The sequence below is a fragment of the Arachis stenosperma genome, chromosome 10 (genome assembly GCF_014773155.1).
Source record: "Arachis stenosperma cultivar V10309 chromosome 10, arast.V10309.gnm1.PFL2, whole genome shotgun sequence".
NCBI lineage: Eukaryota > Viridiplantae > Streptophyta > Magnoliopsida > Fabales > Fabaceae > Arachis > Arachis stenosperma.
In genome coordinates this window covers 127,656,637-127,683,996 of record NC_080386.1, presented here as the reverse complement: position 1 = coordinate 127,683,996, position 27,360 = coordinate 127,656,637, and the positions used below count along the sequence as shown (strand labels likewise).

At 31.7% G+C, this 27,360-nt stretch overlaps 1 protein-coding gene across 1 annotated transcript; it reads left to right on the top strand.

Moving 5' to 3' along the window:
• The first annotated feature begins 375 nt into the window (after positions 1 to 375).
• On the top strand, positions 376 to 5,288 carry LOC130957873 (cytochrome P450 85A-like). Its single transcript, XM_057884712.1, has 9 exons — positions 376 to 682; positions 1,309 to 1,630; positions 1,723 to 1,872; positions 1,953 to 2,201; positions 2,314 to 2,400; positions 2,639 to 2,717; positions 3,903 to 4,009; positions 4,100 to 4,224; positions 5,056 to 5,288. Exons 1-9 carry the CDS (start codon positions 483 to 485, stop codon positions 5,141 to 5,143), a joined length of 1,407 nt encoding a protein of 468 aa, XP_057740695.1. The 5' UTR covers positions 376 to 482; the 3' UTR covers positions 5,144 to 5,288.
• The last annotated feature ends 22,072 nt before the right edge of the window (positions 5,289 to 27,360 follow it).

Genomic DNA, 27,360 nt, shown 5'->3' with positions numbered 1-27,360 from the left:
TCCCTCCATGCAAAACGGACCCTCCGATTTACTTTCAAAAACTTAAAAACAAAGAACTCAGAGGGTCCGATTTCTTAACACCAAATCTGAGCAAAAAATTGTCCCACAAATTAATATAACACCTCCATCATCCATAACCCGGCACAACACCTTCACCTCTTCCATAACCAAAAAAATCAGCCTTCATTTGTATCCATTATTATCTTCCTTTTTATTTTGTTTTTTTTTTAGTTTTTATGGCCATGACCTAGAATAGGTGGTGATGCTACTTTTTGTTTGTATGGCTTTTTTCTTATTCTTATACGAAAATGGTAGCTCAAGGGGCCTATATATATGTGTGTGTTTATGTGCACTCTTTTTAAAGCCAGTCTTGTACCTTATTACTTATATTTTGATTTTCATTTTTTCTTGAGTTCTCTCTGTCTCTCTCTCACACTCTCTCGGGTTTGCAAAGAACTTTAGAAAGAAAGAAAAAGCACCTAATGGCTTTTACCTTCATTGCAATTGTTGGTGGTGTTTTGTTCTTGTTCTGTTTTTTCTCTGCTCTTTTGAGATGGAATGAAGTAAGGTACATGAAGAAGAATAAAGGTTTGCCACCAGGTACAATGGGGTGGCCACTTTTTGGAGAAACTACTGAGTTTCTTAAACAAGGTCCTAACTTCATGAAAAACCAAAGAGCAAGGTAAAAGATTAAAATTAAACTAACTAAAATCATGTTTGGATTTTCTTCTTCCTCTGTTCACTTGCACAGAGTGGTGAAAAATGAAAATAGGTGGTTTGATCAACATTTTTTGCACCTTTGTAGGATGTATTTAATTTATGATTAGGTTCAGATTCCAAGGAATATGAAAACTTTTTGCAAACCACATGTCCCTTATATCTTTGTGTTATTGCATTATTAGCATACAAGTTAGTTGGATTGGCTTGTTTCATGTTTGGTTTATTACTTTGATTAACTTTTTTGGATTAATCAAAAGTTATCAACTATAAATGAGAGATTAAAGAAAAACACACTCTAGTGTCTAATTCTAATATCCTTCTCCTTGAAAAGAAAATAATGATTTCATGAGAAGCAAAAGTTATCCATTTTTTTTTTAATGAAAGAAGAAAAGGGGTGGGGGATGTTTGACAAATCATTTTCTCAATTAATGAGGTTTCTTAAATTAGTTAAATTTGGGGTGTGAAGTAAACCACTTTTCATGCATGTACTTTTTTACCCTATTAGTAATCATGGTTTACTTTTTTATAATTTTCATCTATAAACCATTTTTATGTCTTATTTTTTGGGTTGTGAATAATGAATGGCAGGTATGGCAGTTTTTTCAAATCACACATATTGGGGTGTCCTACAATTGTATCAATGGATGCAGAGCTTAATAGATACATTCTAATGAATGAATCAAAAGGGCTTGTTCCAGGGTACCCTAAATCCATGTTAGACATCTTGGGAAAATGCAACATTGCAGCTGTTCATGGCTCCACTCACAAGTACTTGAGAGGTGCCTTGCTTTCTATCATTAGCCCCACCATGATCAGAGATCAGCTTTTGCCAAAAATTGATCACTTCATGAGATCCCACCTTAGCAATTGGGACAATCAAGTCATCAACATCCAACACAAAACCAAAGAGGTTCCTTTCTATTATTCTTATCATTCCCATTCTCATTAAAAATAAAAAATTGTATTTTTTGGTTAATTATTTCTCAAACTTTTCATGGACAGATGGCCTTCCTTTCATCACTGAGGCAGATTGCAGGAAAAGAATCAAGCAGAATATCAGATTCAATCATGCCGGAATTCTTTAATCTAGTATTAGGAACTCTTTCTCTTCCTATTCACCTTCCGGGGACGAATTATAGTCGCGGATTTCAGGTTTATTATATTCCACTTTACTGTGTTGAGCTCTTTCTTTAAAAAAAAAGAATTACTAAGAAAAGAAGTGAATGTTGCAGGCAAGGAAAGCTACTGTGAGTATTGTGAGTGAGGTAATAGAGGAAAGGAGAAAATCCCAAGAAATACACAAAGACATGCTTGGAGGATTGATGGGAAATGATGATGAAAGTAGACACAAACTAAGTGATGAAGAAATCATTGATCTAGTGATTACAGTTATGTATTCTGGTTATGAAACTGTTTCAGCCACTTCAATGATGGCAGTGAAGTATCTTCAGGACCATCCCAAAGCACTTGAAGAACTCAGAGTCAGTGTCCATAATAATAATAAATAAATAAATAATTTACACAGTTTCACTATTCTTTTCATTTGGTTTATTACTTTACCTTCTGACTCTGATGAAATTTCTGGTTTTATAGGAAGAGCATTTGAACATTAGACAAAGGAAAAAACCAGATGAACCAATTGATTTCAACGATCTCAAGTCAATGAGGTTTACTCGTGCGGTAAATATTCTATCCTCTCGTATTACCAAAATTAACTGTCTTTTATACATAGCACATAAATAATCATTTAAATAAACGATTTAGATTACACGACAGTCTCGACAGCCGGTGCATTAAAATTAAACTCTTATATAATATTGTAATTGAACGTTTAGATAGGTTTATTTGTGATTTTATTAAAGAATATTTGTTTATTATTATTAAAAGTCTTTTGATCATTTTTTTCCCCATTGTGCAGGTGATTTTTGAGACCTCTAGATTGGCCACAATAGTTAATGGGGTCCTAAGGAAAACTACTCAAGATATGGAACTAAATGGTTGGTGTTTTTTTACTCTTTTTATTTTTTTAAAAAAGAAAATAATACAAATCTTTAAAAAAAAGAATTAAAAATAGATAAAATTAGATATTTAAAAATTTAAAAGCTTAATAAAAATATTGATATAATAAAATTTGTTTTTGATTTTACTGTTTTAAATCATTTAATCCATAAAAATGGAACCCGTTTATTAATTTTTGTCCTAAACTAATTTAGTAGTCGATTTTCAATTTACTATTTTAGGCACGTGTATAGTTTTGAATATAATAAAGAATGAGAAATTGTTGAAATGAAATGAAATTGTAATCACCAAAGGGGAGCTACACAGTTACAGTTACAGAACTCTGGCATTTTGGCCATCAGTTTTAACTTGTTAACAAACCTAACAAAGAGTCAAAGACCCTTCCACTATGTATATCTTTACCCTCAAACTTTCTTTTACCATTTCAGCATTTACTTTAAATGCTAGACTGAAAATTACCCAAAAATGGAGAAGAGAAGAGGACGAACCCAGGAGGGGGGCCATTGAGGAGTTTTGTTCTGACACAGGATTTTGGCAATTGTAACACGTAGTAAATATATTCATAGAAAAAAATGTTATATTTTCTTTATTTTTATCTTTTAGAAAGATGGAGAATACAATAAATTTGTATCTTAAGATAAATTATTATTAGAGTAATATTACATAACCATCAACTGGCATCATTTTTTACCACAATTAATCAACAATAATTTATACTTATATTTATAAGTTTTGCACATAAAAAACATATAATTTGTACTTATTTATTTTTATATTTATCAAAATTTGCACATATAAATTAATAGAATTTATATCTATATTTTTTAAATTTTGTACACATAAATTATTAAAATTTATTTGGTGTAAATAATTTAGTGTTTATACCAGTGATCAAATATACTAAAAATTGACGGCCCTCAAAAAAATTTTTTATTATATTTTATTTCTAAATTCAATGTACATACATTTTCATCTCTCTGTTTTCTATATCTATGTTTTTATTATATTTTATTTCTAAATTCAATGTAAATACATTTTCATCTCTCTGTTTTCTATATCTATGTCTCCTTTAGAGTTACCAAAACACAATCCTAGTGTGTCACAATTGAAAAATAAAAATGTATTTTCTTATAGCAATTAATATATTGCTTTTCTTTTTTCAGGTTATTTGATTCCCAAAGGGTGGAAGATATATGTGTACACGAGAGAGATAAATTATGACCATTTTCTATATCCTGATCCACTAAAGTTCAACCCATGGAGATGGCTGGTTAGTATTAGTACCAACTCAACCTCTTATTAATTTGTCTATTATTGCTTATCAAACATATATTAATATCATTAAATTTGAAAATTAAAGGATAAGAGCCTAGAGTCAAAAAACCACTGCTTGATATTTGGAGGAGGTACAAGATTGTGTCCAGGGAAAGAGTTGGGAATAGCAGAAATTTCAACTTTCTTGCACTATCTTGTAACTAGATACAGGTGACTAATTTTCCTAGTCAATATATTCTCTCCTAATAAAATGGATAGACTATCAACTTCACGTAAAGTTAACTGAGCATATGAGTTTTTACCACTAAAATTATATCGCATTATTAGGGACTAGTCAGTCTTACCTATTGCATTCACATAGTTGTTTTTTTTAAATAAGAATAATAAAAGTACAAAAAGAAAAAATCTTTTTAAACACATTTTTTAAATTGTAATTAATGGTCACAACTAAATAATTAAACATTTTTCTACAATGGTATAATCTATTTTTTTTATGAATACCGAATATTTTATATTATAGTTAATTAGTAATATTTTGTATACATATAATATAATTGAAGAAATATACAAATGAGTATTGAAATAATAAATTGTATCATAAACTTAAAGGGAACAATTATACTTTTTGAACTTTTTCTTTTTAAAATTACAGTACCTCTGAGTTAGTGGATAAAATTGCAATTATTAATGTATTCAATTTTAACTATCTAGCTCACAAATATACTATACAACTATCAGTCTTAGTCTTAGTCTATTGCCATCAATATGAACAAGTTTGTCTGCTTTCAAATTTTATAATAGTATCATGAATTAAATTTGATGCCTTTGACGGTATAAAGATAATTTTACATATATATCTAATTATGTAATCTAATTATGTAATATTATATCAGTAAAAAATAACTATTTTTTATATTAATCGCGTAAATAATTATTCAAAAGAACGAATGTAATTTTACGATAAAAAAAAATACTTTAAACTCTAGTATTATTTTAAGGTGATTTCTGACATCTTTCTTATATAATTAATTTTGATTGCAGGTGGGAAGAAGTAGGAGGAGATAAACTTCTGAAATTTCCTAGAGTTCAGGCACCTAATGGACTGCACATAAGGGTGACATCTTACTAATTAGGCCGTGACTTTTATGTACAAAGCTTTTTTAGAAAAAAAAAAAATGGTTCAATAAAAAAAAATTGTCATGTTAATTAGTTTAACCGTTTAGAGAATTTCAGGTAGTAACATCTTCTGTAAGATTATAGATAGACTGCTAGTTTCTGGGTAAATGATTCAAATTTTATGAAACCAAGCTTATTAGAATATGAAATTACTGATCATAGATAATATAATTGAATTTTACAAATGATATAATTAAATTTAATCCACATTTATAATTAAAACAAATTTGATAATCGAAAGTTTTTTTTTTATGGTTTCATTTTATTATAAAAATATGTAAATAACCCGTGTATATATATAAAAATACGTGACTATCGACTTTGTGTTTAAGAAAAAAAATTTGGTTTTTAAACAATGAAAGCAGAGTTCGGTTAGCTCTATCTGGGCAGCAGTTGTAGGGCTGTCAAACGGGCTAGCCCGGCCCATTTAGGCCCAGCCCATTAAGCTCATGGGTTAAACGGGCTGGCCCATTTAAGCCCGCTTTATTCACGGGCCAAAATTTTTTAGCCCGGACCATTTATAGTCAGCCCGATGGGTTAAACGGGCCAGCCCGTTTATCATTTTATTTTATTTTTTGAAAAATATTTTGACAAAAAATACCATTTTTAGGTCAAAAACCATTTAAAATTTTTTTTTTTAGTTGATGGGTCGGATTTTCGGGTCGGATTGGAAAAAATATTGGCTAAAAGTGTTACTTTTTTTTTAAAAAATGAAAAAAAATTAAACGGGCCACCCGTTTAGCCCACGGGCTAGCCCGTTTAACCCGTCATTTTTTTTCGGGTTAATCGGGCTCAGCCCGTTTAGCCCAAATTTTAAACGGGCTTAATTTTAGGGGCAAAGCCCGCCCATTTAAACGGGTAAACGGGCTGGCCCAATGGGTTTAGCCCATTTTGACGGCCCTAAGCAGTTGTCCATATGCATCAAAGAAAAAAAGAGAAAGAGAGTAGTTCTTTGAGCGCAAAAAATGAAATCATCATCCTGATTTTCTCTACATTCTTTAGGAAGGAAAAGAAATTAGTACGTTAAATTAGAAAGTAAATTTAAGAAATTATTTTAAGATTTTGGGTTAAAATTAAAATTTTTCAATTTTTTTTTAATTCGAAATGATTCTCAACGTTTTATTTATTTATTAAAATCATCATTTTATTATTGAAAATACATATTTACTCCGACAAAAATATAAATCCACACTATTCTTTTCATTCCCAACTTTCACTATGCGTCTCTTTTTCCATTCTTTTCTCTCGTCTAAAAAATCTAGCAATTTTTTCGATTACAGTAATGGCAGATCATGTTGACGACGGCAAAGGTTGCTGAATGACGGTGATGACAGTTGAGAAACCTCCTACATGGCCTTATTATTCTTGCTTTTCTCTTTCTCTCTCTTTCTCAAATGTTCTTGTTTCTCTTTAAACTTCTTTCTAGTAACGGCGGCGCGATAGATCTACTCACGTCAGTGTCATATTTCTTCCTATTTTTTCTCTTTTCTCCTTCTTTGCAATTTGTCTCTCTCTCCTTTCGTTTATTTCTATTTCTCTATTTTCCTCTCCCGCATTCTTGCTCTCTTTTTTTAATTAAATAAATTAATTGTTGTTATTTTTGTTTCTGAATTTGATGTTATTCTTGAATATAAATTTAAATATATTATTGTTGTTGAATGTTGTATTTTTTAATTTGATATTGGCATTTGACTATTTTGTAAAATAAGAGAGGAGGTGGTGGTGGTGACAAGGGTGGTGGTGGTAAATGGTGAGATTGGAGTCACAATAAATACAAAGGTGTTTTTGTTCATAAAAAATTTAAAGAACGATTTTAATACCAAATGAAATATTGAAAAAGATTTTGAATAAAAAAATTAGAGGAAGTATAGGGAGCCAATTGTCACGGCCTTGGATACACTCCAACGCTACCGTGCCGGCACTCGGATTTACTCAACCTCTTGAGTTAAGACTAAGTTAGCCTAACCCTCAATACTTAGTAAGAAAGTTAAGAACACAAGAGAACACAAGAGAAAAGAAGTTTTGGTGGAAAGAACACTTTATTACTCAAGTGTTGGTTACAAATTATTCACACACAAACTCTAACTCTCATTCCCTATTTATAGCCATCCACCTCCTCAATGGATGGTTAGGATTAAATCTAATCAACGGTTTAAATTAATCATCTAGAACCTTCTTTGCAAATATCTATCCTACCACTATTTTCTAAATACTTCTAGATTGTTCCATACTACTCTTCATACTTTTATATACATCTACATTCTTATAGAATATTCTATGATATTTTAGAGTCTTTTAGAACCTTCTAGGGTATTCCGAAACCTTCTAGAACATTCTAGAACGTTCCAAAACTATCTAGAGTATTCTCAAATACTCTAGAAAACTCTACAAACACTGTTAAATTTAACCTTCTAAAATTTATCGTGACATTCTTCCCCACCTAATGCGCAAACGTTCTCGTTGCGTTCTGTTCATGATAGCGCTCTAGGTGTTCTTGGAATTGCCACAGATCTTCACGAGCTTCCCAACTAGCGTTAGTTATTGGGAGCCCTTTCCACTTGATCAAGTATTGGATACTTGGTGGTACCCCTCTTCATCGTACGACACGATTAGCTAAGATCTCTTCGATTTCTTTATCAAAAGATCTAATCCCCACAGGCGGAACACGACTCGAGTCACCTCTACTCGGTTCATCTTGGTCTTCATGATATGGTTTAAGCATACTCACATAGAAGACCGGGTGGATCTTCATAGAAGGAGGGAGTTGTACTTTGTAAGCAACATTCCCAACACGTCCAATGATCTCAAATGACCATTCGTATTTGCGGATTAATCCCTTATGAACATAGCGAAATGCTTTGAATTGTTGTGGAAGAAGTTTAATCATTACCTTGTCTTCCACTTGATAGCTTGCATGCCTCCTCTTTTTATCTGTCCATTTTTTCATCCTCTTTGAAGCTTTGTCAAGGTAAGAACGAGTGACATCTGCTTGTTCTTCCCAAGACTTAATCATATGATAGGCTCCAGGGCTCTTCCACCAAATTGTCACGGCCTTGGACACACTCCAACGCTACTGTGCCGGCACTCGGACTTACTCAACCTCTTGAGCTAAGATCAAGTCAGCCTAACCTTCAATACTTTGCAAGAAAACTAAGAACACAAGAGAATACAAGAGAAAGCAGAAATGAAGCTTTGGTGGAAAGAACACTTTATTACTCAAGTGTTGGTTACAAATGATTCACACACAAACTCTAACTCTCATTCCCTATTTATAGCCATCCACCTCCTCAATGGATGGTTAGGATTAAATCTAATCAACGGTCTAAATTAATCATCTAGAACCTTCTATGCAAATATCTATCCTACCACTACTTTCTAAATACTTCTAGATTGTTCCATACTACTCTTCATACTTTTATACACATCCACACTCTTCTATAATATTCTATAATCTTCTAGAGTCTTCTAGAACCTTCTAGGGTATTCCGAAACCTTCTAGAACATTATAGAACGTTCTGGAACCATATAGAGTATTCTCAAATACTTTAGAAAATTCTACAAACACTGTTAAATTTAACCTTCTAAAATTTACTGTGATACAATAGAATATTTGTACAATGTGTACAATGGGGGTTTAGGGATGTTCGATTCAGTATTAGAGATATAATCATTAGTGTTACCTTTTTCTATCAGCTTAAGCTTTTGGGATGAGTGGTTTCATGACATGATATCAGAGCTCTAGATTCGAAAGGTCAACAGTTTGATCCTTGGTGAATCCCAAAATTAGCTTAAGCTTTTGGGATGAGTGGTTTCATGACATGAGATGTTTATTATCCCCGATACCCGAATGGTTATTTTGGATAGTATGAGTGATGTTCATTTTATTCATATTGGGTCAAAGATTTAGCTCATTATACACATTGTACACTTAGACCATTAGCTCCCTAACAGTACTCAAAAAATTAAGAACAAATTCAATTTTGATCAAAGACTTTAGAAATAAAAAAAATACTTATTCCTAATTTTAACTATCTTTTGGGGTCAAATAACAAAAAATATGGAAAAAAAAATCACAAAAATATATAAAGGTTTTAAATGATGCCTCATTATTTTATAATGATATAATCGTATGTAAACAAAAAGAGCTACGCATTCGAGCAATTTTTAACAAGTTATTCCGTATTTTTTTAATGATTTTTTCTTCGTCATATGTGCATTACTACATTTTTTTCTCTTTTTTATTATTGTTGTTGTTATCGCCGTGGTCATTAATTCTTCCTTTTGCTTTTTTGTTTTATTTTTTTTTCTCTTTCTCTTTCTTTATTATTATCATCATCACTTTCATCGTCTTCTTTTTAATTAAATATCACAATTTAATTGTTATAAATGACACAAAAAATTTTAGTGAATGACACTAATATTTTTAATGAATGATACAAGAAAATTTTAAAGAACTATAAATCTAGAACCTTAACTCACTTAACTAATAAAATATATTAAATATGTTTTTGATTCAAAAGACACATTAAATTATTACAAATAACACATAAATGACTAAATCTCTTATATATTAGTTCAATATCACACAATCAATTTAGTAATAACAAAAACACATCATTTATTTGAAAATGACACAATAAATCTTTAAAGAACTACAAATCCAAAATCTTAACTCAACCAAAAAATTACCTTCAAATATGTTTTGGAATGAAAAAATACGTCAATTTATTGCAAATAACATGGAAATGGCTAGACCTCTTATACTTAAATTAAATAATAAAAAAAGTATATCATTTAGTTAAAAATGATACAGTTAAAAAAATTTGTGTGTCACGATTAAAAAATTTGTGTGTTACAGATAAAAAATTTCTGTGTCAAAATTAAAGAGCCTCCTGTGTTACAGTTAAAAATTTTCGGTAGTATTTTTCTTATAAATTTTGTACAATTTAAAATTATTCCTTCCTCTCCTCTTCTTTATCATCATCTTCTTATTCTTTTTCTTCTTTATCTATTCTTTTTTGTTTCATATTTTCATAATTTTTTTTATTTTGTTTTACCCTCTTAACAAAAACTTGTGTGATTGTTAAAAAATTTCTGTGTCAAAATTAAAATACTTCTTGTATTATGATTAAAAAATTTTGGGAGTATTTTTCTGATAATTTATACACATTTTAAAACTCTTTCCTCTCCTTCTCTTCCTCTTTTTCTTCTTCGTCATTATTATATTGTTTTTCTTTTTTTATCTTCTCCTACTTCTTATTTCACCTTTTTATAATTTTTTATTTTATTTTTTAATAAGAATAAAAATAAGAAGAAAAATACTATAATAACTAATCAGAGAGAGGAGAAAAAAAACAACAACAATAAAAGAATGACGATAAAAAAAAACCAAAGAAAAATGACAATTTTAGGTGCGTAGTTTTTATTGGATTTGAACCAATTTAATTGATAAAAAAGTTTGAATATATAGAAGGATCACAAATAAACACAAAAAAAAGATCAATAATCTAAGCTAAGAACACTAGAAAAATAAAGTAAAAATAAATTATTATTGTATTTGTAATTTATAGAGTCTCAATAATTTGATTAAAAAATAATTAAATTTTAAAAAAAGTTTGACACAATAAACACATATTACCATTAAAATTGTGCCAACAAAAGAGGGTATAATACCTTTCAATTATATATATACAAAGTTTGATTTTTTTTATTTTTAATACAAGTTATCTAAATTTAATATTTCCACGAGTGCTTTAAAGCAATTGTTAGACTTGATTTGATAAAAATATTTGAATAGATGTTTGTGTTTTTAAGAAGCACAAACTCTTTATCTTATGTTTAGTAAATTAAAAAAATTATATATTTGTATTTGTAATTTTTAAAAGATAGGAGTATTTTTAAAAATATTTAAAGTGGAGCTTTTTAAAGATAATTTGTATTTGTCAAAATTAAAAAGTCTAATACAACTTCATACATTAATTAATATCCAAATTTTTACATTAATATTTATTATTATAGTATTTTTAAATTTTTAAAACTATTTTACCAAATACTATGCTTATTAAAAATCATTTTTAATTTAACTAGTGTAAAACACACGCTACGCACGGGACAAATATTGATCCACAATAAAAGTTTGTTGGTGCATGTTCAATTATACTAACAATTATTACTTTTAACTTGAAAAGTCTTCGTGTATAAAAACTTATTATCCAATGTATAAGATTGTTTCAGCTTATATTCACTACAAAAAAAAAAATATTGAAGACCGTCAGATTCATCATTAGATTTAGTGTCGGACATTAACTACGGATTTATTGGCGGATTTGGCAATAAATTCGTTGGATAAAAAAATCACCGTCGGATTTGGTGTTTGACAGTAAATTCATCGGTAATAATTGAGGAAAAAAAATTGGCACGATCATTATCGTCGGATTTACTGGCGGATAAAATCTATTCGCCGGCAATCCGAATTACTGGAACGTTGTATTTTGGTCGTTCGCAAAGCGTTGCTATCGTATTTATCCGCCGAAAAATACGACGGTAATCTTACCCTAAATTTGAATTGCAAATCCTCTCCCCTCATTTATAAACTACTCTCTCTCTCTCTCTAACCTTCTGCTTTCTCTCTCTCTCTCCCTCTCTCTCTTCCCCACAAGCAACCTCCGGCAGCCCCTCCACCAGTGTCGGCCACCACCAACAACATTTAAGGACTGCATAAACTCCTTACGTTGCATTAGTCACTCTACCGTCGCTATTTGCGTTGCTCCCACTACTGCTGCCGCTACCATTGTTACCATCGTTGTTGTCGTTGCTCCTTGTGTCACCAGAGTTGCCTTCTTCCTCCCTCCAGGTATATTGTCATTCTCCTTATTATTACTTTTTTTATTTATTTTAAAAAAATCCTAATGCAGCCTTGCCAGTTGGTCACTTCTGCTGCCACCATTCTAGAAAGTCTTCTGCACTGTCACTGTCTTTAGGTAATTCACCAATTAATTTTGGGTAGTTAAACTCCAAATCCTAATTTATTAAATTTTAATTTGTTATGTATTAAAAAATTTGCAATTAAGATGTTTGTATTAGAGATTTAACTATTTTTCAGATTTTGTTCACATATTAGTTTAGATTTAGGATCTTTTAATTATGTTTTCATTTAGAGTTTTCTAAAATTCTGTTTTGATGATTCTATATTTGAAATTTTATTTATGATTTTGATTTTGAATTTTGTTTCGATAATTTTGTGTTTATTATTCTAATTTTTGTTGTTTTGATTTTTGTGTATTGCTCTGCAAGTGTAAGATCTCCAACTCTATTGTTCTAATTTCAGTTATGGTGTTATTTGAGTTAATTTTTTTAAGTTAATTAGTTTATTGTCGTCAATTGCCTAAGTTAATCTTAATTTGTTTATTTTTTGAGTTAATTATTAATTTATTATTTATTGTTGTTAATTTTCTAAATTTATTTATTATCCGAGTTAATTATTTTTTAAGTTAATAAGTTGATATTATTAGTTGTCTGAGTTAATCTTAACTTGTTTATTTTTTGAGTTTATTATTGACTTATTATTTATTGTTGTTAATTTTCTAAATTTATTATTATGAGTTAATTATTTTCTAAGTTAATTAGTTGATTATTTTTAATTATCTGAGTTAATCTAAACTTGTTTATTTTTTGTATTAATTATTGGCTTATTATTTATTGTTGTTAATTTCTAAGTTTATTATTATCTGAGTTAATTATTTTTTGAGTTAATTTGAATTTATTTATTTTTTGAGTTAATTATTGATTTATTATTTATTATTGTTAATTTTCTAAGTTTATTATTATTCGAGTTAATTATTTTCTAAGTTAATTAGTATTGTATTTTCTGATTTATTAGTTTAAAAATTATTGAATTTTAATATTTAAAATCATATAATAATTTTTAAAAAAATTTAAAATTTAAGTTTACTGTTGAATTTACCGTCAGTTAAATCTGCCAATAGATATTAATTTAATTATTAATTAATAATATATTATTGTCAGATTTATCGAAATAAATTCGATAATAAAAATTAACAGTAAAATTTTTTTTAACGGTAATTAAAGGCGGATGAAAAATTTGTCAATAAATATTTATTAATAAAATTTATTCTTGACAATAATTCTGATGATAAATATATTTCTGATAGATTTTTTTTAGTAATTTCGATTATAATTGCTGACATGTAAATAATATTTGTTTAAAAAAGTAAGTCTATATGACTCAAAACTTTATATGTAAAGATTCCTGTAATGAATGGGATTACAGTTTTTCTGTTCTTTTTATTGTTAATGATTTAAAAAATCATGTTAAAGTTAATTAATAAAAAAAAATTTGTTAGCATAAAATAGATGATGAAAATAATAAAGGTAAGATTATAGATATAATAAAAAATAGTATAATTTAACAAATATATAAATTATATAAAACATATTTCAAGATTTTAAGAGAACATAAGTATTAAATTTATAAATACTTTAGAAGAATTATTCAGTTGGATAATTTGATATTTATGTCTATCTTTTTCATAAAATTAACCTGTTGAAAATTTTTAATGAAATTAAGAAAGGAAAGAACTCAAGAGAAAGACCAAAATCAAACCATAATTTTGCCTACTTAAAAGAAATTAGAATTTTAATTTTTTATCTTTTATTGAATGATTACAAAACTTTGTTCTCTACGTTTTTATGCAAAAATCTAGTACAAATTTAAATATTAAATTCTTATGTTCCTTCGATATTTGTCTGTTCTAAAACATTAATTAAATATATTAATTAAATACATTTTAACTTAATTTTTATATTGGTCGTTAAATCGATTGCTAATGATAAAATTAAGATTAATTTTAGTGATTAACTATTTTTTACTTTATTATTCTCTTGTTAGTTTTTGAATTGACCACTAATTTTATCATTAGCAATTAATTTAGAACGTCACTCATTTGTCGGAATTGTTTTTACTGTTTTCTATAATTTCATTTGTAGTTCTACATTGATAAGTTTGGAAAACTCTAATTTAATTTGATGATAAATAAATATTATTAAAACAATTAATTATAAAATTATTAATTTGTTTTTAACTCATACTTGCTTAATTAATAATTTTGTTTGTGCTGATTTCTGTTGGACCGAAAAACTATCAAGCCCAATGAAATGCTAAAACTCAGCCTTGGATCAAATTGATTTAATTATAATGGCTGAAACAATTTGTGGTTAATTGGACCAGGAAAACAAATTTTAAAGCCTAAAAAGGAGACTGGTCTGAAATCAAAAGGAAATGCGGCACAATATTTTTTATCCATTTAACTTGATGAAACCCATTCCTTTAATTATAAGGCTACATGTTCCAAGGATTATCACTTTTATCTTTTGATGGAATTCAAATTTTATTAAGTGGAGTTAATGCAGACTTTGGAACCATGAAAGAGAAATTACATTTGATTTGATTGATTGCCTTATTGAGGTACGCTACTCAGCAAAGGAAAAAACTTAATTCACTCTAATTCTCTCTCTTTGTTACATTGATTATTGTTCAAATTTCTCTCTCTACTCTCTCTTCTTCATTCGGTCATTTCAATAGAGAAAGCATGGAAGCTAAAGCTAGCGACCGAAAAGAAGAAGAAGCAAGCAACAAGACCATCGCAATGATGGCAAGAAAAAGAAAATAAAAAGTATGTTGTGATTGAGATCTTCACCAAGAAAGGTAAGATTTGGTGAAGTAAGCTCAAGCACTCCATACCAAAAATGGAAGAGAAGATCTTGGTCAGAGGAAGAAGATCCTTGGAGGGATGGCTTGTCTCTGATTTTGCTCAACCACCACAGGAGGTAGCTACTGTAGCTACGTAATGGAGAAGGTAGAAGTTGGAGCAGATGAAGCTGTCATCATCAAGAGTGCATCAAGGACTAGGAATCCTTCTTAGAGTGCAAGGCAAGATGGAAGGCTCGGATTGATGATTATTGGTAACCAAGGAAGAACCAGAGGTAATTGCATGTTGGATATAGCATTCGGTTACCTCTCCTCTCTCTCTGGCCGAACCGGTTTTATGAAGAAGAAGAAGTTTAGCTTGGTTCAAATGGTTTCAACCATGGAGGCTTCCTCCTATATAAATAAGGGAGAACAGCCAGGGCTTGAAGCAAGGAGTGAGAGTGCAAGGCACAGTGTTCACATAGCTACCTAAGCTAACAGAAGTTCTTCTCCTTCAATGTTTTTTATTTTGTAATTTTCTGTTTAATTTTGTCTGTCTTGAGTCTCATGGAAAAAGGCAAACAGTGAGATTTGTAAGAAAAAGCCATAGAGTGGAAAAAAGGCATAGAGTGCAAAATTAAAAGAAAAAGCCATAGATGTCCTTAGAGGTCCTTTGTACATCTGTGTTGTGTTTCATGATTCTGTGGGAATCCCCTTGCAAGTTGGGTTAGCACTTAGCAGTTGAAAGCTTGGTAGTGACCAAGTCAAGTTTAGTTTTTGGGTTTAGATTTTGGACTTGTCCTAGATAAGAAAGGTAGTTCCTAGGGAGAATTAGTGTTTGTAATAAAAAATGATCATAGTGAAATTCTATCATTGTTGTGATGGAGACTGGATGTAGGCTGCATTGCACTTAGCAGTTGAACCAGGATATATCTTGGTGTGATTTTCTCTCTCTTCTACTCCATCTCTGTTTCTGCTGAATAGGAGACAAAACTAAAAAATATCTCCTGGCTAGTCACGAGACAAAACGAAAAAATCTCCTGACTAGGCACGAGACAAAAACAAGAAATATCTCCTCAAGTGTTCTAAAGGACAGCAAGAGTTACTAAGCGAAAAAGGGGCTAAGATTCAATCTCCCCTTCTCTTAGCCACTGATAAACCATCAATTGGTATCAGAGCTTGGTCTCAAAGAGATCAAGCTTTGCAGCTTGGAGAAGAGATCCTGATGGCAGAAAACAGTGGCTCAAATCTAGTGTCCTACAACCTGATCGAAGGACAGTCAAGCAACAGACCTCCTCTTTTCAATGGGAAAAACTACACCTATTGGAAGGAGAGAATGAAGATCTTTGTGCAAGTAGTGGCTTATAGACTTTGGAAGATTATCCTTGAAAGTTCTCAATTTCTAACCACCACAAGTGCTGAAGGAGTAGTCTCTCTCAAACCCGAAGCAAGCTAGACCGAAGAAAACAGAAAGAAGGTGGAGCTCAATGCGAAGACTGTCAACTTACTCAAATATGCTATCAGCTTCGAGGAATACCGATGGGTATCACGATGCACAATGGCAAAGAAAATCTGGGACAAACTTCAAATCACCCATGAAGGAACCACCATAGTGAAGAAGACCAAGATAGATATGTTGAACAGAGAATATGAAATATTTGCAATGAAGGAAGGAGAATCTATTGATAAACTGTTTGAAAGATTCAACATCATCATTGTTGGCTTGGATGCTATGAGAATTACGTATCCAGATTCTATGCTTGTTAGAAGAGTTTTGAGATGTCTCACAAAAGAGTGGGAAACTAAAGCATTAATCATATCTGAGAGTAGTAGTCTAGATTCCATGACATATGATGACTTGAGAGGAAACTTACTTGCTTTCGAAAATACTTATTTGAAAAAGGATTCAAAAAAGAAAGGAATTGCTTTTACATCTGTTACTAACCCCCTGGATGATGAATCCAGTGATAATTCCTCTGAAAATGAATTTGTTTTGTTTGCAAAAAAATTCAGGAAAATGGTGAAGCTCAAGGAAAGAAGCCAAGGAAGCAGTTCAAGAAAACTAAAGAAAGATTTCAGCAAGGTGACATGTTACAACTGCAAGGAGACTGGGCACTTCAAATCTGACTGCCCTAAGTTGAAGAAGGAGGAGAAGCCAAAGAAAGGAAAGAAAAAGGGACTGATGGCTTCATGGGAGGACTTGGAAAATGATTCAAATGATGATGAAGAATCAGAAACCAAGTCCCAACCATGTCTCATGGCAGATCACGTTGAACAGGTAGTCTTTCACAACCCTGACACTGAAGATCTTCATCTTATGATATACCACCTTTCTGAAAAAATAAGATATTTTTTGCTTGATAACCAAGATCTTGAACAACAAATCACCATTCTTAAAGTTGAAAATGGTTTTCTCAAAGAAAAGTTAAGGGAGTCCGAAACTGCTATTGAACTTGTTGAAGAAAATAAGCAGTTAAAAGTCCAACTTAGAAGCTATGAAAGTGATCATTTTGTTGTTGCATATGTAAACTGTTTCAAAGAAAATGAAGAGTTACTGAAAAAGATCAAAAGTCTTGAAAATGACTTAGCCAAGTTCACTCAAAGTTATGAAAATCTAAATCAAATCTTGGCTAGTCAAAAACCACTCTATGACAAAGCTAGCTTGGGGTTTCACAAAAATTGCAAATCTGTTGAAAAACCTTATTTTGAAAACATAGCCTCATCTTCAAATGATACAAGATTTCAAAATCCAACAAGCTTTAACAAAATAAAAACTCCAAGATTTTGTAGACTATGCAACCAAAACGGGCACTTTCCCATTCAATGCTTTTTTGGTGAAAGATTGATTGGTGACAAAGTTTACAAAGTTATATTTGACTACAATGGTTTGGGATATAGGAGATGGTTTAACGTGAAAGGATCCAATAAGATTTGGATACCTAAGGTTGCTTAAGCTTATTTTGTAGGTATGCCTAGCATCCAAGCGGAAGGACAATATGTGGTATATGGACAGCAAATGCTCTAGGCATATGACCGGAAAGGCAACCTTCTTCATTAGGCTTGATGAGTATGATGGAGCGTTTGTCACTTTTGGTTATGATGGTAAAGGAAAAATAGTGGCCATTGGAAAAGTTGGTAAAAGTTTCTCTTCTTGTATAAATGATGTTCTTCTTGTTGATGGTTTGAAACATAATTTACTAAGTATTAGTCAACTGTGTGATCTAGGTTTTGAAGTTGTTTTTAGAAAATTTGTATGTTTAGTTGTTTGTGAAAAATCTGGAGACATTTTGTTTGAGGCTAAAAGGTGTAATAATGTGTATAGATTGACTCTTGAGGACTTGAAAGATCAAAAAGTAACATGTTTTACCTCTCTTGAATCTGAAAAATGGCTATGGCATAAGAAATTGGGTCATGCTAGCATATACCAAATTTCTAAGCTAGTTAAGAAAAATTTGGTTAGAGGAATTCCAAATATTAAATTTGATAAGGATCTTACTTGTGATGCTTGCCAATTAGGAAAACAAGTAAAATCCTCTTTTAAACCAAAAGATGGAATTTCAACCAAGAGGCCATTAGAGATGCTACACATTGATTTTTTTGGTCCAACAAGAACTCAAAATTTAGGAGGTAAACACTATGGTTTAGTAGTGGTGGATGATTACTCTAGATTTGGTTGGGTACTTTTTCTTGCTCATAAAAATGATGCTTTTCATGCTTTCTCAATGCTTTGCAAAAGAATTCAAAATGAAAAGGATTTAAAAGTTGCCCATTTGAGAAGTGATCACGGAAAGAAATTTGAAAACCAAGATTTTGAAAAATTCTGTGATGACTTGGAATTGCTCATAATTTTTCATGCCCTATAACACCTTAACAAAATGGGGTTGTTGAAAGAAGGAATAGAAGCCTTCAAGAGATGACTAGGGCTATATTATGTGAAAATGAGATTCCAAAATTTCTATGGGCTGAAGCTGTAAATACAGCTTGTTATATTTTGAATAGGACCATCATTAGAAAAGGGTTGAAGAAAACTCCTTATGAGCTATGGAAAGGAACCCCTCCAAATCTTAAGTATTTTCATATTTTTTGATGCAAATGTTTTGTACTTAACAATAAAGAAAATCTTAGTAAATTTGAATTAAAATCCTACGAGGGAATGTTTGTTGGATACTCCACCACTAGCAATGCTTATAGAATTTACCTCAAAGATCATAGAACCATAGAGAAAACCATATATGTAACTTTTTGTGATTCTAATTCAATTCCCAGTATTGTGATATATGATGAAACAGATTGTGAAGATGTTGTCAACAAGGAAACCAGTGGAGAAAATCCCAAGTCTGTTCAAAATGAAGAATCTGTCCGTCCAATTTCGTCTCGTCAAGATGGAGGAGACATTTTTGTTTTGTCTCCTAAGACAGCAAGAGAATTTTGAACAGTCCAGCATGATGAGGCTCAACAAGGCTCAACCTCACTCCGAAAACCAAGAGAATGGAAGTCCATGAGGGGTTATCCTCATGACTTTATTATTGGTGATCCCTCTCAAGGTGTAATAACAAGATCCTCAACAAAGAAGCAATCCGAACCAAGCAACTTTGCCTTCTTGTCACAATTGGAGCCCAACAATGTGAAGCAAGCTCTTGAAGATCCTTCTTGGGTCAAAGCCATGCAAGAAGAGCTAGCTCAATTTGACAAGAATGAGGTTTGGATATTAGTACCTCATCCGAATGGTAAGAAAGTCACGGTTACTAAGTGGGTTTTTAAAAATAAACTTGGTGAGGATGGAAAAGTTGTTTGTAACAAGGCTAGATTAGTGGCCCAAGGTTACGATCAAGAAGAGGGTATAGATTTTGATGAGTCTTTTACTCCGATAGCTAGAATGGAAGCAATTAGGTTGCTTCTTGCCTATGTTGCCCATAAGGGTTTTAAAATATTTCAAATGGATGTTAAATGTGCTTTCCTTAATGGCTTTATTGATAGAGAAGTGTATGTGGCACAACCCCCCGGTTTTGAAAATAAAGAATTTTCAAATCATGTTTTTAAACTCTCTAAGGCTCTTTATGGTCTTAGGCAAGCTCCAAGAGCTTGGTATGAAATGCTTAATACCTTCTTGTTGGAAAATCACTTTCAAAGGGGAACAACCGACACAACTCTGTTTATTAAAACATCTAATGATGATATTCTCCTAGTTCAAGTTTATGTAGATAATATTGTGTTTGGATCGGCCAATGAGTCCTTGTGTGAAGAGTTTGGAAAACTCATGACTAGTGAGTTTGAGATGAGTTTAATAGGAGAGCTAACTTTCTTTCTTGGCCTCCAAATTAAACAAACTCCTAGTGGTACCTTTATTCACCAAGGAAAGTATGCTAAAGAATTAATCAAAAAATTTGGCCTAGAAAATTTCAAACCAATGGGAACTCTAATGCATCCAAACACTAAACTTGAAAAGGATGATGATGGAAAAGATGTGGATGAAACAAGGTATAGAGGAATGATAGGTTCACTCATGTATCTTACCTCCTCTAGACTGGATATTGTTCAAAGTGTGGGTGTATGTTCAAAATTTCAATCTCACCCAAAAGAAACCCATCTTTCAGCTGTTAAATGCATCATTAGATACATTAAGGGAACTAGTGATTATGGCGTATGGTATCCAAAATCTGATGAGTTTTGTGTAGTAAGGTTTTGTGATGCAGATTATGCGGGAGATCAGGTGGATAGAAGAAGCACATCGGGCATGTGTTGCTTCCTTGGAAGCTCACTCAACATGTGGTCAAGCAAGAAACAAGCCACAATAGCTCTATCCACAGCCGAAGCTGAATATATCTTTGCCTCCACTTGTTGTTCACAATTAATATGGTTAAAAATACAATTAGAGGATTACAAATTAAAGATCAATAGTATACCCTTGTTTTGTGACAATATAAGTGCCATAAATATTTCAAAAAGTCCTGTTTTGTACTCAAGAATAAAGCACATTGAAATAAAATATCATTTCATTAGAGAACATGTGCAAAAGGAAACTATTGATATTCAATTTGTAAAATCCGAAGATCAACTTGCGGATATTTTCACTAAGCCCTTGTGTGAAGACAGATTCTGCACCTTGAGAAGTAGTTTGGGAATGATAGAATTATGTTTTGTTGATAACTCGTGATTTTTTTTATTCTGTTTATTTTTGTCTCGTGAAAAAACAGGAGACAAAATTCAGGCTATGTTGAACGGGCCATGAGACAGGGGGAGACATTGCTTACATTAATTATCTTAGGTCCCAAAAATCCTTTTGACCTTGGTCTGACCCGTTTCTATTTGAAGTTGCCTTTATCATGATTTTGGAGGTTGTCTTATCAAAGGAAGGAGTTGTGTGTCAAATCAAATCTTTATCCTTCTCTCATCCCTTGATTCTAGGAACAAATCTTTCAGTTTTTAATTTTAAATCTTTCCTTGGTTAACAACCGTGCCTTTTAATGGTTATTAACTCCCTCCACTCTCTCTCTCTCCAATCAACATTTAATGCACCCCTAACCTCCCTCCACTCACCACTCCCTTCGGCCCCCTCTTCATATTCTCTCTTCACTCACCTTCTTCATATCATGAAAAAGAAAGTTGCACTAAGAAGGAGTAACCGAACCCCCTTACCCAAAAATCCTCCATTCTCAACCCCTCAAACCCACACACATATTCATATACACTCCACATCTTCATCATTCCACTCACCTCCATCCAAACAAACCGAAACAATGCGCAGGAAAGTGATAGCCCAGAAAACCTCAGGAAGAAGAAAAACTAAAAAGAACAAGGAACCAGTCATTGAAGAAGAAGAGGAGTCTCACACCTCAGCTCCTCCCTCACCACCAAAGAAGACAACCCCACATGCATTTGGACGAAGTTCACAGAAGACCAAGAGATTTGTGTTACACAACACAAGGGAACCGGCCAATCTGGATTCATTGGAATTCAAAAATAAATACAACAAACTTCATTCACACTTTCATCTAGCAAGATTCAATTCGTGTGCCTATTATGAGTTCCACAAGGAAGTTTTGGAGAAACGTCACTTGTGTGCCTCACACCTAGTGAATCTGGATTCACTTGCAGCCAAAGGAATGAACTTCTCTCCTCTGTTTGAGAATCTGAAATGGACTCATTTGCTTCGTATTCAGAAACCGGTTTACCCAGAATTGGTGCGAGAATTTTATGCAAATATGAAGCTGATCGATGGTTCCATCCATTCCTACGTGAAGCAGGTATATATGACTCTGAACTCGGAGACAATCAGCGCTGCCCTGGGTTACACTGATGTGGGATCAAGAGCGTACATGGTTGAAAAATGGGACTCTCAAGTTGGAGTCACATACCAGATTACCCTGCAACAAATCTGTGAGAACTTGTTTGGCTTGGATGGCACCGTTCCCACTCACAAGGCACTCGGTCCAGAGAACTCATTGCTACACAGAATCATTACTCGTATTCTGACTCCACATAGTGGTTCACATAATAGAGTAACTGTTTCTGATTCTCTTGTACTTTTTGCTATTGTTACCTCCACTTCTATTTCTCTTGCTTACCTTATGATAAGGCATATGTGGGAATCTGTTAAAAGTACAAAAAGGCAAACCTTCTTTATGGCATGTTTCTCACCAGCATTTTTGAATACTTTAAAGTTGATCTCACTAATGAAGCTGTAGAGAATAAGCACTCAATTATTAAGGGAGGAGGAGTTTCAGGAACAACGAAAGGCACCAAAGGAAAAAGATCAATGCCCTTTGATAGTGACCAAGAAAGTCGACCCACGAAACCTTCCAAGATGGCAGAATCAATCTGGGAAGTTCTCAATGAATTCTCCAACATGTCCAACATAATGGTACAATCTCACAAGACTGTCCGTAAGCTAGCCTATGAAAACGAAAAGGCTTGGATGAAATGCCAAGAAAGGGTGGGAATAATATTGCAGAATTTTGAAGAGGAGATGGGCGCTGGTGACAAGAATGATGATTCTGGATCGGAGTACAATCTGTCCGATGATTGATTTATTTGGTTACTTCTGGTTCTGTTTAGATTATTTTGATGTTTTGTAGTCTACTTGGATACTTTAGACCTGTGACATTGTGATAAAGTCTTGGTATTTTGGTTATATTCTGGATATTTTGCTTCCAATGTCATTTTCTTTTGCAGGTGCCCCTTTAATGACAAAAGAGGAAGAATGGCTGAAAAATTGAAATTAAAGAGAAAACGGGATGAAATCCTTTGTGGAAAATGGTTGAAAAATTAAGAGAAAATAGGGGATGAAATCCTTTGTGGATTCATGATCACCCTTGTTTGGTCACCCTTGTTTCAATAATTTGTTGTGGTGATATGTTTGATGCATTTGATTTAAATTTGTGGATATGCTTGCTGTATTCTGGATTAAGAATTTTTTTTGGCAGTTTCTTTAAGCTTTGATATGCAAATAAATTCTGATAGTTGCTATATTTTGAGATGATCATGCTTGATTAAAAATGTTTTCCTTACTATGATTATTTTGCTCTGATATGTTGGCTGGAAAATATTTTCAAATAGCTTGAAAAGTAACTTCTTGAAACATCAAAATATTTTTGGTTGATATGTACTCAATTGCTTTATGTGTGTTTGAGCAGAAAATCATTTATATGATAACAAATGAGTTTTGTTTGTCATTCAATTCTGCTCATAAATCAAGCCATTCAACATTCTACATGTAATATGTTGAATAACATTGTTGCCTTAGACTTGATAAAAATTGTTACAGGTATAAAACTTTTCTTGGTAAAATAGCATACATTAAGGGGGAGCCATGTAACAATTGGAAAGGAAGGAATCCAAGTATTCAAAGGGAGTACTCTAATCCTTAATTTCTTTCCATTTCAATTTTTTAATAATGTTTGTTATCAAGGGAGAGATTGATGAGTTTGGAAAACTCTAATTTAATTTGATGATGAACAAACATTATTAAAATAATTAATTACAAAATTATTAATTTATTTTTAACTCATACTTGCTTAATTAATAATTTTGTTTGTGTAGATTTCTGTTGGGCCGAGAAGCTATCAAGCCCAATGAAATGCTAAAACTCAACCTTGGATCAAATTGATTTTATTATAATGGCTGAAGCAATTTGTGGTTAATTGGACCAGGAAAACAAATTTTAAAGCCCAAAAAGGGGGTTGGTCTGAAATCAAAAGGAAATGGGGCACAATATTTTTTATCCATTTAACTTGATAAAACCCATTCCTTTAATTATAAGGCTGCATGCTCCAACGATGATCACTTTTATCTTTTGATGGAATTTAAATTTTATTAAGTGGAGTTAATGCAGACCTTGGAACCATGAGAGAGAAATTACATTCTCAGCAAAGGGGGAAACTTAATTCACTCTAATTCTCTCTCTTTGTTACATTGATTATTGTTCAAATTTCTCTCTCTGCTCTCTCTTCTTCATTCGGTCATTTCAACAGAGAAAGCATGGAAGTTAAAGCTAGCTACCGAAAGAAGAAGAAGCAAGCAACAAGACCATCGCAATGATGGCAAGAAAAAGAAAACAAAAAGTATGTTGTGGCTGAGATCTTCACCAAGAAAGGTAAAATTTGGTGAAGTAAGCTCAAACTCTCCATACCAAAAATGGAAGAGAAGATCTCGGTCAGAGGAAGAAGATCCTTGGAGGGATGGCTTGTCTCTGATTTTGCTCAACCACCACAGGAGGTAGCTACTGTAGCTACGTGATGGAGAAGGCAGAAGTTAGAGCAGATGAAGCTGTCATCATCAAGAGTGCATCAAGGACTAAGAATCCTTCTTGGAGTGTAAGGCAAGATGGAAGGCTCGGATTGATGATTATTGGTGACCAAAGAAGAACCAGAGGTAATTGCATGTTGGATATAGCATTCGGTTACCTCTCCCCTCTCTCTCTGGCCGAACCGGTTTTCTGAAAAAGAAGAAGTTTAGCTTGGTTCAAATGGTTTCAACCGTGGAGGCTTCCCCCTATATAAATAAGGGAGAACAACCAGGACTTGAAGCAAGGAGTGAGAGTGCAAGGCACAGTGTTCACATAGCTACAAGCTAACAGAAGTTCTTCTCCTTCAATATTTTCTATTTTGTAATTTTCTATTTAATTTTGTCTGTCTTGAGTCTCATGGAAAAAGACAAACAGTGAAGTTTGTAAGAAAAAGTCATAGAGCAGAAAAAGGCAGAGAGTGCAAAATTAAAAGAAAAAGCCATGGATGTCCTTAGAGGTCCTTTGTACATTTGTGTTGTGTTTCATGATTCTGTGGGAATTCCCTTGCAAGTTGGGTTAGCACTTAGCAGTTGAATGCTTGGCAGTGACCAAGTCAAGTTTAGTTTTTGGGTTTAGATTATGGACTTGTCCCGAATAGGAAGGATAGTTCCTAGGAAGAATTGGTGTCTGTAATAAAAAATGATCATAGTGAAATTCCATCATTGTTGTGATGGAGACTGGATGTAGGATGCATTGCACTTAGCAGCTGAACCAGGATATATCTTGGTGTGATTTTCTCTCTCTTCTACTCCATCTCAGCTGTTTCTGCTGAATAGGAGACAAAACTGAAAAATATCTCCTGGCTAGTCACGAGACAAAACGAAAAAATCTCCTGACTAGGCACGAGACAAAAACAAGAAATATCTCCTCAAGTGTTTTAAAGGACAGCAAGAGTTACCAAGCAAAAAAGGGCTAAGATTCAACCCCCCTTCTCTTAGCCACTGATAAACCATCGTACATGATCAAAAATATTAAAACACAAAACACAGTACTTATAATTTTGCTTCTACGACATGTAGTATCACACTCTAAAATTTAAAAACAAAAATTTAAAAGCATATACGCCATTCTCCATTGCTAGCGTATATATTTGATTGCTGGGAGAGAGAAGATCCAAAAAGACTAAAAGAGGACTTTGGGTGTGGATTGAAATTAATTGTATGAGATTCGGATAGGTTTTCTATCTGCCCAACTTGGAATCGGAATTGGTCTCCGTAGGCCCATGTTTTCTTAAGATGCAATGGAGGCAAGCAATCTAACATGGTGTGGGCCCTACTTTTTTATTCCCTTTTTATCACAATTCATAAGTTTTATGCTTTAGTTGATTGTTGTATAAATCATGGATCTACGTTAGGTCACCTAGGAAATTAATTTATTTTCTTTACGTTTTAGAATGAGTTTAATTAGTAATTTTTTATATAAAATTATTTTATATTTTTAATAAATCAAATTTAATGATATTAATTAATAATACATAGAATAATTCTGTTCAAAATGAAAAATTTTTTGCCTTATATTAATTTTGCTTACGGAAATATAAAAGGCTAAGGAAATAAGGTAATTTATAAATTGTCTTTAATTTATATATAATATAATTAAATTTAATGAATTTAATTAGAATAAATAACAAATTATTTATTTTATTTTAGACTTTATAAATGAATAAACTAATTAACTAATATAAGAAATTACAATTAATGTAATAAAATTAATCAAGTATTATATACTATAATAAATTACATTGATATTTAAATGTCTAATCAAATTAATTAGCTGATATAATTAAGTCATATCAAAATACTTAAAAATACACCGTTCTTAATTAAATACTATCTATACTATATAAACCACATTTAAATCCATTTTTTCGTGCGTATATAATTTAAAATAATTCACAATTTATTTGATTGAATATTATAATACAAAATAATTTATATATTAACATTAATTTATATATAATATATAATTAAATTTAATGAATTTAATTAGAATAAACAATAAATTTTTTATTTTATTTTAGACTTTATAAATGAAAAAAACTAATTCACTAATATAACGAATTATGGTTAATGTAGTATAATTAATTAAGTAATATAAATTATAATAAATTATATTAATATTTAAATATTTAATCAAATTAATTAGTTGAAATAATTAAGTCATTTTAATAAATTATATTGAATCAGAAAACACTCGTAAAAACATGCCACGTCAGCTCCATCATTAAGTACAAAAACTCAATTTTTATATAATAGAATAGATAGATAGATAGATTTTGTTAGTCATTAAAATCAAATGCTATTTCAGTAATATTTTTGCAGTGATTTTATAGATTTTTTTGCTTTTCTTAAGATATTCTCTTCTACCATATTCATCTCAATAAATATAGAGAGAGAGAAATTCCCAAGTTTCACTCCAAGATCTCGCAATTTTCAGCCATGGTTCATGCATTAACCAGAGGATAAGATGAAGATTAATTTTTGTTTTTTTGGTTGACTTGAAGATTAATTGTATGAGACTATAATGAGGTTGTAGGTTTTGGAATCTTCTTAGAGGATAAGATAATAATAGTCAAAGAATTTACGTTGCCAACTCATTTAACGGTCATCAATTAGCATTGTTCTTGCCAACTCTCGTGTTTTCCACCGGGAGAGAAAAATAGGAAGATACTGAAACTAAA